General features: G+C 32.3%; 1 protein-coding gene across 2 annotated transcripts in view; it reads right to left on the bottom strand.

The window, feature by feature from the left end:
- The window catches only part of LOC145277946 (chorion peroxidase-like), a 61,689-nt gene that overhangs the window by 4,168 nt on the left and 42,176 nt on the right, over positions 1-15,345 (bottom strand). For both annotated transcript variants that reach the window (XM_080130032.1, XM_080130033.1), the window contains 3 exons: positions 12,141-12,591; positions 3,147-3,347; positions 639-799 (listed from right to left, as the gene is read on the bottom strand). In XM_080130032.1, the coding sequence (XP_079986158.1) occupies positions 639-799; positions 3,147-3,347; positions 12,141-12,591 (813 nt within the window). The remainder of the gene's footprint in view (positions 1-638; positions 800-3,146; positions 3,348-12,140; positions 12,592-15,345) is intronic.

Genomic DNA, 15,345 nt, shown 5'->3' with positions numbered 1-15,345 from the left:
AATTTGCTTACATCATAATGATAAGTTCTCTCTGTTGCAAGTATGTCACGAATAATTTAATATGGGTAAAAATCTAAAACTAATATTGCATGAGCAAAAATAAAAGACAAATAGCAATCATTCATATTTACTTAGTATTTACTTCAACAGAGTTAGCATTGTCGTTATGCACGGCATACTCGATCCTATGTTGCTTACGTCATGGTGAGAGGTTCTCTAAAATACATGTAGTTCACGAATGTTACACAGATATAAAAGAGTAAATCTAATATTGCATAAACAAAAACAAATTGCGTACGTTCTTCCCATTTACATGCTTCAAAACAGATACTATTCTATTCCTATTGCTATTATTCTTAGACAAAAGTTCAAGACAGCTGTTGTTGGCAATACATTGATATAGTCATTTATGTAAGTTTGTCATATAATCACTTTTTTTTTTTTGCTTCTTTCCTTGGAAACCTCAAAGATTCGAGAACGATATTGGACGACATTTTCCATTGAGTAACTCAAGGATAAAATCATGAGAGCTTAAATCTGGTGATCTTGCTGATCAATCCAAGTTTTCACGATTCAGGCTAAAATATTTAGTGCCATTTTGTACACCTGTATATTTAAGAAATGAAATGAAAACTTACCTGGTGTAAAAACTCCTGAGTGACTGTAAAAGAATGGATCGCCATATTTTAAATCTTCGAATTGCTTGTTCATTAATTTCTGCGTCGTCTTACCGTATAGTGCATCAGTGGCAAGATTTTCAGAAAAGAGGCCGGGCAAGAGCTCAATATCGACTTCATTCCTGATTGCGAAAAATAAAATAGAAACTATAATATAGGATTTCTAAATATAGAGTGCACGTTAATATTTCTATTCATAAATGAAATTTATGTGCACGAAAGATTTAAAAAAAAACACTAATTCCTGATTAGAATTCTTTGTAATCTATATTATATACCTCTTAGTCTGTCTGTTTATCCGTTCCACTTTTTCTTGAAAACTACTGAGCCGATATGGTGGAAATTTTGTATGTAACTTTGTTATGATAAGGTGCAGCAAACTAAGTGTCATGGTATCTATCCGATGCACAGTTGGAGTTAAGAGGGATTAATAGCTATTAGTCACCTAAATATCACATTTACTCTAGAAATTTTCTGGGGAACTATTGTTCCGATCTAGCTTAAATTTTGTAGGGACCTTTGTTATGATGAGGTGCGTCGAAGTAAATATTGCAGTATTTATCTGATGCACAATTATGTATTAGCTATAATTAATAGGTATTCATATTAAACACAAATATGAGCACATATTTTAGCATATTTAAGCATTAATTTGGCATAAATGACTCATTCTGAATCAATGTTCTATAACTTTTGCCCGTTTTAACGGACTCAACAATCTAGTAGAGTGAAATATTTGAGCTGAGTTGCATAATGGAATTCAAAATATAACTGGTGAACGTGTCTACTGCTTATGGCCGCCTACCAGGCGTATGCTTGTAGGCCTGCTGATTCTTTAATCCACAAGCAACGTCTACTGCGGTTTTTACCTCTGCGCAAAAACTGTCAGAGTATGAACATTGCTGATATAGCTTTTTTTTTTCCGGCGAAGGAATTGTTGATTTCGTACAGTGGTTTTAGGAGATTCACCTTGCTATACTTGTCATACTTGAGCTGGTGAATCTCTGTCCCATTTGAGAGTTCTTGATAAGATGCAGAGACATATCTGTAATTTGATTGGCTAAACCCTTTTCTTTTTGCTCTGCAATTTCTACTAGTCTCAGTTGTTTCTATAAATACTATTATGGCATGTGTTCATTAGAATATTATCTCATATATTCCTTCCTTCCTTCCTTCCTTCCTTTTTTTCCAGTTCGTGTGACTCGTTGTTCCAGTGTTCTACATGAATTCGCTTTTAATACTTCATTAAAATGCAGCTTCCTATTTTCGTAGCTTCTTTCCATAAAATTACAGACTTATAGAACACTCTTCCTGCTGATTTTTTTTTTTTTTTTTTTTTTTTTTTTTTGCCAAGAGGCATCTGCCGTTTTGCTAATATCATTTTCGTTCTTGTTAGCTTCTTACACCAAGTGGCTTCATACCTTGTCTAGAACAGTTTCTACAATGAAAAATGAAACGCAACGAACTCAGTTTATAGCCCTGATCTACTCCTACTTTAACATTAAATTTATCATCAATTATGTTGTTAATTCTAGCACGACTTTGATTTCTATGCACAATCTTCAACCACTTATTTTCGCATAGTTTACGCAAAGCCCACCAGAGAATCTTGCTTGGCTCTCTATCCAAAAGCTTTCTCTGCATACTTGATGTACTTCATTTATATATGCCTCAGGATAAATATAGTATCAGTAATAATTTTATGCCCAGAACTAAATCTAAACAGCATTTCATCTATGCTTATCTGACTTTTATTTGCAGCTCAATTATTCTCTCAATCATTAGAAAATGATCCACCAATTCTAAGCCAATGTAATTACATGCCCAGTGCTTTCTTATTTACCCTTGTAATAATTCACAATTGTACTATATTAAATCCCGGGATACTATTTGTTTGGTTTTTGTATTTCATTTTTTTTTTTTTTAATTCTCGATGTTTGCTTTTAATTATGATTTTGTTTACATTGTTTTTTTTACTTCTCACTTGTGTCTAAAAAATGTTCAAAAACCACCTAGTTTTTATTTTGACGGACCAAGAGGTTGCCATACTGTTTGCTTTTTATTTTTTGTTGGGTTTTTTTTTTTTTTCGCTAAAAAATATTGTAGAATGTAAACAATTATTATTTTATTCAAGTATTTCCAGGATTCTCCGCCACCTTTGATAACATTTGTAAATCATTTTGTGTTATCTAAATAGTCGGGTAACATGAATTATTATTATTATTATTATTATTATTATTATTATTATTATTATTATTGTTGTTGTTGTTGTTGTTGTTGTTGTTGCTGTTGTTTGCTGCATGGAGCTTTCTCATAGGTCATCATCATTATTTAGTATCACACTTGACGCTGATGAGACAATGGGAGTGGATGCGTGATGGGGATGTAGAACTTCTTGATATTATTATTATTATTATTATTATTATTATTATTATTATTATTATTATTATTATTGATCAATTTACTTACGGATACAGAACGTCTACTGTCGTGATAGACGTATCTTTTTCTGCTAATGTTCCATCAAATACGCCGTTCAGGATACTATAGAAGATAAAATAACATGCAGCGCCATTTTCTCGAGATTGTTGAATATTTAAAGCAACTTTATCCGTGCCTGAGCCAGGTGCCCCCTGCAAGTATGTATTTGTTAACGCTTCTACCACGAACCTGAAAATAAGCAAAAATAGAAAAAGTGTGTCGTATTAATTTTTCATAGTGATTATGGGTAGTGCAGAAGTAGATCTGATTTAGAGAATAAAAACTCTCTACTCTAATTATATACAAAATGAAATATTGGTCAAAGTTAAATATAAATATTCATTAAAAATTACTTTTTTAAGAACATGAACCAATAAATGACTGTTGAAACATATGTTTATGCAACTCTTGTTAAAAATAAACTATAACGTTAATGAAAATAATGGAAATATTCCTTTCATATATACGTTCTATAGCAACCCCTACTCTCCCCAGTGGTTCATTCTACTTGTGCAGCTGCCATAGCGCAGAGGCAGCATGCGTACCGCAAATTTAACAAACATAAGTCCAGTTCAAACTGACAGAAGTACATAGAAGCCAGAAATAACTGTAAGAAAGAAATAGCGACAGCTAAGAGAAAATTTACTGAGACCACCAAAAAAACGCATCGAAGCACAGAAATTAGGAACCCGAGACTTCTGGGAAATCTCCAACAGTGTAATAAATAATGGGCAATCAACAATTCCCCCACTATCCAACAATCATGAGGTTGGTTGCTCTGCAACTGAGAAGGCTAACATGCTTGCCAGACGGTTGGGCTCCAACTCCACACTGGACTCTGCTAACCACCTCCTGTCTGACTTTCCTTTGCGGACAGACGCCACACTAGACGATCTGAAAATCACCCCTGCTCAGGTGCATGCTATCATAAGAAAGCTTGACACTGCAAAAGCATGTGGACCTGATCTCATCCCGGTTGTGCTATTAAAAAAGTGCTCCGCCAAAGTAGCTCCAGTTCTCTCCAACAAATGCCTTAATGAATCTTGCTTTCTTGCCTGCTGGAAAACTTCTGTAGTGTCAGTTTTCAAGAATTCTGGCGAAAGAAATGACCCAGTAAATTATCGCCCCATTAGTCTCCTACCACTTTTCACCAAAATATTTGAGACCATAATTAACCAAGCTCTAGTCCATCACCTTACAGATGCTAAACTTCTGACTGACCAACAATATGGATTTAGGCATGCCCGTTCCACACCAGACATCCTAACTGTAATCTCAGAACGTATATACCATTCACTGGACAAAGCGGGAGAGGGTAGCGCGGTAGCTCTAGATATATTTAAGGCTTTTGACAGGGTATGGCATTAGGGTCTTCTCAAGAAAATCAGATCATACGGTATCACTGGAAGAATCTTTAACAATTAAATCCTTCTTAAATAAGAGAAAAATCCAGGTTGTCCTCGACGGTCGTAGATCTAAACAATATGATATAAATGCGGGAGTGCCTCAGGGGTCTATCCTTGGACCTCTTTTATTCCTAATATTCATAAATGACCTCCCTGACAAAATTGTCTGTGAGATGGGTATGTATGCTGATGACACCACGCTCTATAACAGACACAACAGGAAAACAAATGCACACATATCTAAAGAAATGGCACAAACACTAGAGGAAGACTTCCGATCCGTAATGGAATGGGGACAAAAATGGATGGTCCCCTTTAATGCTGCCAAGACTAAACTTGTTTCCTTCAATAATTACAAGAAACCTTCCCTACCGCCAATAGCAATGGCCAATGACTCTTTATCTGAAAGTACATCTTTTAAAATCCTCGGCCTAACGTTCACAGGAAACATGAGTTGGAACAATTACATTGTGAACATTGCCAGGACCGCTGCGAATAAGGTGGATTCTCTCTACCGTGCTAGAAAGCTACTAACGCCCGAAAGTATCCTATAACTCTATAAGGCCACCATTCGCCCGTGTATGGAGTATTGTTGTCATATTTGGGCTGGTGCATCGGCTACTAGTCTCTCGCTCCTAGACAAGGTTCAAAAGAGAGTCGCCAATCTGATAGGTCCTGAACTGTCAGCTAAACTTCAGCTTCTGTCACATCGACGAAATGTTGCATCCCTCTGCCTGTTCTACAAGTACTTTAACGGTGAATGCTCTGACGAACTGCAAGCACTTGTGCGCCCTCAACGTAAATACCCCCGACAAACCCAACAAGCAGCTAAATCCCACTCCTTCACAGTAGAGATCCCAAGATGCAAGAGAGCCTTCTACTCTAGTAGTTTCTTCCCCAGAACCGCTAGACTTTGGAATTCCCTTCTGGGTTCGTGCTTCCCCGACTGTACTGACATGCAGAAGTTCAAGTGTAACGTGAACTGACATCTTGCTGCCCAACTTCCTACATAGTAACCCTGATGCTTATGTCCCTGATAGTAGCTCCCTACAACAAAGTGGCAATGTGCCTTGTTTGGGATGAAAATGCAATAAAAAATACTAATTTAATTAAAATACAGGAAAAGAAAAGGCGCTCGTTGTAATTTAGATATATAATAAGTTCGATAGATAAATATCCTAGAGCTAATTTAATATTCAGTAATGTGATTGATAATTTAAAATTCAAATTAGAATTAAATTAAAAATCCGTTTCACAAGAAGGAACAACAACAAAGTCATTAATTTGTACGATCGTTTCGGAAAACAATGTTTTTATTGTGGTAGACATGAAGCCATGGACTATAATTTGTACATATAGTAATTTAAAAAACAAAGTTTTCTCATCAGCAAAAGTATTGGGTAGGGTTTTAAATATATGTAAGAGACACCATAAATAAACCTAGCATTAAAAGTAAGGCAAATGTATCTGGAAAAAAATTAAAATAAAAAGTATGGATTTACTTGATAAGCAAATTAGTATGGGTTAAAGATAGAAATAAAATAGAATAAAATTATAAATCTATATATATATTATATATATATATATATATATATATATATATATATATATATATATATATATAATTATTTACCTTTTGATTCTTCGCCTTTTGAAATCAGCAATTAAGGTCAAAGTATTCATATGGATGTTTATTGTAGCTTTTCAACTTATGAAATGATAAATTTTTAAAAAGAACGCTAATGGAATATTTTATATCGGTTAGCATACGTTTGGTTAAAACGCTAAATTTAAAACTGAAGAAAGAAGGGGGAAGATAATCTTATTTCTTTAATTAAAACAATGCAAGGGAGATAATTAGTATTTAATTTATTATTAAGGAATAATAAATCAAGCAAACAAATATTATAATCTATTTTGAAATTACTGAATTTAATATTTGATAATTTATTTATTTATTGAAATCAAAAATATCATAGGTTAAGGCTAAGAATATATTTTAATAATATATAATAATGGTCGATATATCAGATCCATTAATATTAAAAATAATAGTGATGATCAAAATTTTTATTAATAAGCATATCAAGTTATAGTTTAATTTCAATAATTTTTACATATAGTATTTAAAAAAAAACTAAGTTTCCTCATCATCAAAAGTATTGGGAACGGTTTCTAGTATATGTAAAAGATACTATAAATAAAGCTAGCATTTATAGTAAGGCGGATGTATCTGGAAAAACTTATAAGGTATGTATTTAATTGATAAGTAAATTAATATGGGTTAAAGATAGAAATAAAATAGAATAAAATTATAAATCTGAATTTGGTTTAAATATAACATTATGATAATATATTTCTAATAAAACTTAAAAAGTAAATACCAAGACACACCCATATATGTATATATATATGTATACATATATATATATACATATATATATATATATACATATATATATACATACACACACATACACATATACACACACACATACACATATACACACACACATACATACACGCATATATATATAATTATTTACCTTTTGATTCTTCGCCTTTTGAAATCAATAATCAACGACAAAGCATTCATATGGATGTTAATTGTAGTTTTTCAACTGATGAAATGTTAAGATTCGAAAAGAACGCTAATGGAATATTTTATATCGGTTAGAATACGTTTGACTGAAAGCGCTAAATTTAAAATTAAAAAAAGAAAGGGGAAGATAATCCTATTTCTTTAATTAAAACAATGCAAGGGAGATAATTAATATTTAACTTTTTTATTAATAAGGAATAATAAATCAAGCAAACAATATATTATAATCTATTTTGAAATTATTGAATTTAATATTTGATCATTTATTTATTTACTGAAATTAAAAAATATATCATAGGTTAAGGTTAATAATATATTTTAATAACATATAATAATGGTCGATATATCAGATCAATTAATAATAACAATAATATTGATGATCAAAAATTATTATTAATAAGCATGTCAAGTTATAGTTTAATTTTAATATTGAATATTAATAAGTAACATTTTTAATGATTTAAGGTGGTTTACATTTATTAAATTTAAACCAACGTTTATGACTGCAGGCGAAAATAAGTTCTTCTCTTGAATTTAAGAGACTGGTTCTATTTTTTATATCTTCATATTTTAAAATTTTTAGGGTTTCTTTTGTACAAAGTGCACAGAATTTATCTCCTGGCTTGTATGCTTTGTAAGATCCTATTATTTGCCATTTAAAATTGAAAGAAATATTGTTATCTTTGAGTCGCAAAATATGCTTGGGTAGGGTAGTTTGGTTTAACAGGGAGTGATTTTTAAAAGAATATTTGTGCGTTGAAATTCTGTTTTATTAAGCTAGATGTGGATCCAAAATATATTGCCTCTTGTTTAGTGTAATTATTTTCCGGTAGATTAGGTGTTGGATTATTATATGGTTGGTTGGTCTGTATTTGATTGGTAGATTGGTTAAAGTTAATGTCATTATTTAATCGGGGGGTTGAGTTATGGTTGCTATTAAATTCATTTAGATTTGGGTTTTTGGATACTGTGCAGCTATAGACTACATTTTTTATTTTACATGAGCCTATCAAATATTCAATTCAGTAATTTAAAAATAGATTATAATATTTTGTTTGCTTGATTTATTATTCCTTAATAATAAATAAAATACTAATTATTCCCCTTGCATTGTTTAATTAAAGAAATAAGATTATCTTCCCCTTTCTTTCTTCAGTTTTAAATTTAGCGTTTTAATTAAACGTATGCTAACCGATATAAAATATTCCATGAGCGTTCTTTTTAAAAAATTTATCATTTCATAAGTTGAAAAGCTACAATAAACATCCATATGAATACTTTGACCTTAATTGCTGATTTCAAAAGGCGAAGAATTAAAAGGTAAATAATTATATATATTTATATATATAAATATATATGTATGTATCTGTGTATATGCGTGTGTATGTATATGTATATATATATGTGTGTGTATATATATATGTATATATATATGTATATATATATGTATATGTGTGTGTCTATGAATTTTATTAGAAATATATTATTATAATATTATATTTAAACCAAATTCAGATTTATAATTTAATTCTATTTTATTTCTATTTTTAACCCATACTAATTTGCTTATCAAGTAAATAAATACTTTTTATTTTTATTTTTTCCAGATACATCTGCCTTACTTTTAATGCTAGGTTTATTTATGGTGTCTTTTACATATATTAAAAACCCTTCCCAATACTTTTTCTGATAAATTATTGTCCGTGACTTAATGTCTACCACAATAAAAACATTGTTTTCCGAAACGATCGTACAAATTAATGACTTTGTTGTTGTTCCTTCTTGTGAAACGGATTTTTAATTTAATTCTAATTTGAATTTTAAATTATCAATCACATTACTGAATATATATATATATATATATATATATATATATATATATATATATATATATATATATATATATATATATATATATATATACCGGGTGCCCACAAAGTCTGGCTACATAATCTATAGGATGCTTCCGCAAAGTCTGGCTACATAATGTAGCCATACCTGCATGTATATATATATATATATATATATATATATATATATATATATATATATATATATATATATATATATACTAGCTGGCCGCCCGGCATTGCCTGGTTGTAAAATACGCATAAATATATTTTTTATTAATGTAGACTTCGTATTTATTACTATATTATATTATATTTTTTTAAAAAATGACTCCTGTGCCACCACCGAGAATTGAAACCAAAACCTTTAGCTTACGGTGTACTTTTTCTTTGGCGTTAATGCCTGAGCTGTAAAAACATGCTTGCTGCAAGGCTAAAAATTAAAACATAAACCAATAGCTATTACGTGACGCATGCATATTCGTAATGCCGTCGTTATACCTCCATCTGGCAAATTTCTTCTTTTTTTTAATGTTCACAATTTTGCATCGATTTTCCCCGGCTAAGACCAAAATATAAAGTTTCGCATGAGGTCGAATATCCTATATATTAAGTTTAATGTTTGTAGACAAAAAACTGACAAAGGGTATGGTAGGCAAATCTTTTTAAATAAAATTATATATGCATATATAAATATATATAGAAAGAGGTTTGTGCTTATTATAATCTTTTTACGCAAATATTACGCAAGTATAAATCATGTAGAATATCTGCATGAATATAATTACACGTGATAGTCCCATAATAAAACTGATAAAAATAATAGGAAAATAATTAAATTCAATGTTTAAAAAAATATGCAACTTAGATCTTTTGCAGATGTTTTCAATTCCACGACTCATATAAAACAAATTTTCTTTTTAAATAAATAGAGAAAAAGGTTTTTCATACTAAAAACAAATGGGAGTATAGATATAATACTAGCTTACCAGTGTCTCGGCATTGTACAGGAAAGTATATTAATTCATTAAATATCTGGCACCAACTTTCAACTACTGAATTATTAGTCCATCAAGTTTTATTGTTTACCAGACCAAAATAAGGCCCTATGAACTTCTTATAAAATATTTATGTAAGGGGCGCAACCCAGACATCGAGAAAGTTTTTAAGAATACAAATTAATAGCTGAAACATATTTTATATACGTCTATAAGAAAAGCTTTTAACGTCAATTAAATAGGCGAAGATCTTGCAGATCTAAATAAAAACTATTTGGATCTGCCATCCCGATATCGCTTAGCAAAGTTCACTACTTAAAATACTTGAAATACGTATTAAATAATAATTTATAATCTTTTATTTAGAACATTTTATTCGTATAAATTGTTGTAAAAAATAAAACAAAATGGTTTTCATTTATTCATATATAAGGTTCGTGCAAAAATGATGCTGTTTTTGGCGTTCAACTTCAAAAGATCATAACTTCTTTCATAATAAATTTTATTAATCGAAATAAGAACCATTAGAATCGACAGCGAGAGACAAGTTTATTTATCCCATTAGCATAGAAACCTGGAGTTCTGGAAACGATTAAATCATTGGAGGCAGATTCGGCATAATCTCGGCTTTTGAAGCATTTTTCGCAGAAAGTTACCGAGATGCTTGAAAAAGTGATAATCGGTGGGCGAGAGATGCGATGAATATGGTGGATGAAGCAGTCCCGTAGCCTAATTCTTCAACTTTTGCAGGGTTAATTAAGCAACACGTGGGCGAACTTTGTTATGGACGAGAACTGGTCCCTTCACATTGACCGATCTCTGGCACATTCGTTGGGGTCTCTGGTGCATTTCGTCAATTTGTCGGCAGTACGTCTCAGCCGTAATCGATTCGCATGCGATGCATGAGACCGGCCGCAGACTACCAAACGGTCACCATAACCTTTTTTGGTGTAATTTCGGCTTCGGGAAGTGTTGTGGAGCTTCTACAGCATCCAACCACTGTGCCGAAGGTCGCCGGTTGATCGTAGAGGATCCATTTCTCATCACACGTCACAATCCGGTCAAGAAATGGGTAATTTTTGTTGCGCAGAAGGAGCGTGGAAGGCACTTAAAAGCGACATTTTTTTTATCATCGTTCAATTCCTGCGGCACCCATTTATCGAACTTTTTGATTTCTCTAATTATTTTAAATGGTGAACGACTGTTAAGAGGTCGATCTCGAGTTCAACAGCAACTTCTCGCGTGATTTTGCGAGAATCGGCTTCAATTAAGGCTTTCAAATGTTCGTTATCAACCGCAGTCGGCCGGCCGTGACCGTCTTCATCTTCGAGGTTCTCATCATCATTGTGTTCCAGAATGGTTCCTGGGTCAAATGCATTATTGATATCACGAGCTGTCTTGGCAGCTTTTCGCCTAGTTGAACTGGAACAAGAAAATCTTGAGGATTGGAATTTTGTCAATTATACGATTTGGTAGAGCCAAAAACGCGCTTCAAAATGACATATAACATGGCTGTATCTATGTATTCAGAAATCATATATAAAAGTAACATGTGAGAAAACGATATTGTTTTTGCACCAACCCAATAGATAGATAAACATTAATATTTTCGTAATTTCAATCCAAATTTATTTACTTTTTAACGTGGTTGTAAAGAAACAAATAGAAATTAAAAACTAGATTGTTACCTGATGAAATTCAGGTCCGCCCATTTAAAGCCAAGGACATTTAAACACAAATGTTAAATAGTTTTCTAAGAAATAAAATATTATTGGGAACAGAACTGTTTGTTATGTCAAAACCAAAATAATCATTAAAATATAATAATCAATTAATCAATTGATGCGACGTCTTTTTATAAAACTAATACGCAAATCAGTTGATCCTGTGATTTGTATCGTATATACGTATGCAGGATATATAAAGGTGATGCGTCTATTGTTTAAGTCGAATTATCTTGAAATAAGGCATTTTGACTTAACCGTTAGAGCGAGAAACGGCCCTAACATTAGCATGAATTAATTTAGTTAAAAAAGGAAGAACACAAGGCTACAATAGTCAATGGAGTAAAGGAGAACTTTCTCTTATTATATAGATAAAAAGATTAAAACAAAAAAAACAAATACCTGTCAACTTTCTCTGCCTTTGCTTTCTGCATTGCTTCCAACATATTTTTTATGCCATCAGTTTTAAATAATTGTGTTGGATTGTAAAAAACGGTATCCAATAGCATTTCGCTTCCATCGACTGTAATCTTTGATGGTACCATTGAATCAACGATCGCAGTGTACACAAGGCTGAATGTGTTAACTATAGATGGTTTTTTAGTAGATACGTATAAACTGGTCCCAGTTTCTGCCGTCTTCGATGGTGTATTTTTATCAAAAACCGGCAAAAGTTCATTATACACGATATGCTGGTATTGCGCAATTACAATCTGCCTGGCTGTCTGGAAAATATTCTCATCGCTGGCATCTTTAAGGATGTATTTCAGTTTTGAGGCAATAACATTATGATGACGTACCCATACAGTATACATAGTCATTATCAGGGGATCAACATTAACACGTAGATCGCCTAAGAAAAGATAAACGGAAAGAAAACAGCACTAAGCATGAAACACTGGTGTCTGTAGGTATAAAAAATAATTCTTAATATTTATTTTAAAATATATTATTGATATAAGCCCTCTTTTAAGAAATTAAAGCTGAGCCCTCTATGAGGAATTAAAAACAACTTTATCGCAAACGCAACATTCCTACTTCCGGTTGTATAAAACTCGCTAAGTAAGCCCGCTGACTTGGTATGTATAAGGATTTAATTTCCAATAATTCTTGTTTGACTTGTCGGTAGATTTGAGGTATAATGCTACCCTAGGAATTCAAGATTGATCTTGTGGCTGGGTTCAAACCCCCTAAACAACAGTAAGTATGACTTCCTCCGCTGATAACTACATAAGCATGAAACTTTAAATATAAAAATAATTTTTAGATTCATTTAACAAGTATTATGTACGTAAAATACGCTTAAATATGATATTTTGATCAATGCAGTTTTCGTATTATTTATTATATTATATTTGACCCAATATATAGTAATCTATTATACTAGCATAGGTGCCCGGCGTTGCCCGGGGTTTGGGAGGTGTATACTGAGCAAAAAAAAAGCGTAAATTTGTTTAACTTTGATCCCTATTGTGACCCCTTAACATTTATTGTTTTGGGCTCAAATCCAGTTATTAAGTTAGATCCATAGACACACAGACACGTTGACTTTTATAGATATATGTATATATCTATAAAAGTGAACGTGTCTGTCTGTCTGTCTATATGTATGTATGTATGTCTGTGTATATTTCCCTACGCAATATATCTGTCAATGTTTAGTCTACAGACTCGAAATTTAATATACAGGGTACTGAGATTTGGGAAAATCTATGTGATCGGATTTCGGACAGAAATTTGACTGTTTAGGGGTCAAAATTCAATGATTTGACCTTTGAAAACTCTATCAAACTCCTCCGACAATTTTGGGTCTAAACACTTGACATTTTAGATATAGGTTCCGTGGACATAGATCTAACTTAATAACTTGATTTGAGCCCAAAACAATAAAATTTTAAGGGTCATAATAGGGGTCAAAATATTTTTTAAAATTGACCGTTTTTGTTTTTATTTTTTATTTTTTATTTTTATTTTTTGTTTTGGGTTTTTTTTTTTGTTTTGTTTTTTGTTTTTTTGCTCAGCATACACCTCCAAACACCCGGGAAACGCCGGGCTGAAATGCAAGTCTATATATCTATAAAAGTGAACGCGTCTGTGTATCTGTGTGTGTGTCTGTCTGTGTGTCTGTATGTGTGTCTGTGTGTGTACATTTCCCTACTCAATAACTCTGTCAATTTTTAGTCTACAGACTCGAAATTTGATATACAGGGTACTGAGATTTGTAAACATCTATGTGATCGGTTTTCAGCCAAAAATTTGGCGATTAAGTGGTCAACGTTCAACGATTTGACGTTTGAGAACTTTACCAAACTCCTCCGTCAATTTTGGGTCTAACCACTTGAAATTTTAGATATAGGTTCTTTGGACATGGATCTAACTTAATAACTTTGTTATGAGCCCAAATAATAAATTTTAAGGGATCATAATAGGGTTCAAATTAAAAAAATTACCCCCCCTTTTTTTCGCTCAGTCTACACTTCCAATCACCCAGGCAACGCCGGGTTGAAGTGCTAGTTATCTATAAAAGTGAACGTATGTGTGTTTCTTTGTGTCTGTGTGTCTGTCTGTGTACCCCTGTACATTTCCCTACGCAATAACTCTCTCAATTTTTAGTCTACAGACTCGAAATTTAATAAAAAGGGTAGTGAGATTTTGGGAAAATTTTTGTCATCGTTTTCAGCCAGAAATTTGGCTGTTAGAGGGTCAAAGTTCAACAATTTGAACTTCGGGAACTCTAATAAACTCCCCCGACAATTTTGGGTCTAAACATTTGAAATTTTAGATATAGGTTCCTTGGACATTGATCTAACTTACTAACTTGATTTGAGCCCAAAACAATAAATGTTAAGGTGTCATAATAAGAGTCAAAGTAAAAAAATAGGGGTCAAAGTAAAAAAAAATTGATTTCCGCGGTCTCTACCAAATTACTCAGACAATTTCTGGTCTAAATATTTGAAATTTTACATTAATGGTATTCAGAGATAGGGTAAGCTTTTTAATTGGTTTGGGTCGAAAATGTTTAGGTAGCAATATATAAATATATGTATGTATGTATGTATGTATGTATGTATGTATGTATGTATGTATGTATGTATGTATGTATGTATGTTTGCGTGTCTGACTAAACTTTCGACAGAGGCGGCGGATTTTTACAAGATCAGTATAGTTTTGAAGTTCGACCTTTCAGGCGACAAATATAGAAAAATTGGCTAAAAACATTAACATGTTCACGTTCAATTGGACACTTTTCCACAGAGGGGGTCGCTTTTTTCGCAGATATTTTCGAAAGTCATCTTCTCTTTTCGATTGTCTAGCCTTAATTTTAACCTACGTCCCTTCCGGTTTGGCCGTGGTCGTAACAGCAAAGACGTCATGTTTTCCCCCGTTCTGTTCCTCCCTTGTGCTGCGGATTCGAGCCTACCTTCCTACTACCACTTTTCTTTTTTTTTTTTTTTTTTTGCTCAGTATTCACCTCCAAACACCCGGGAAACGCCGGGCTGAAATGCTAGTAGATATATAAAAGTGAAAGTGTCTGTCTGTCTGTCTGTCTGTCTGTCTGTCTGTGTTTTCAGTCTACAAACTCGAAATTTGATATACAGGGTACTGA

The sequence above is a fragment of the Euprymna scolopes genome, chromosome 6, assembly GCF_053919585.1.
Source record: "Euprymna scolopes isolate OS-2025 chromosome 6, ASM5391958v1, whole genome shotgun sequence".
Taxonomy (NCBI): domain Eukaryota; kingdom Metazoa; phylum Mollusca; class Cephalopoda; order Sepiida; family Sepiolidae; genus Euprymna; species Euprymna scolopes.
Note: the sequence above shows the minus strand (reverse complement) of the source record. Positions and strands in the feature narration are given on the sequence as shown.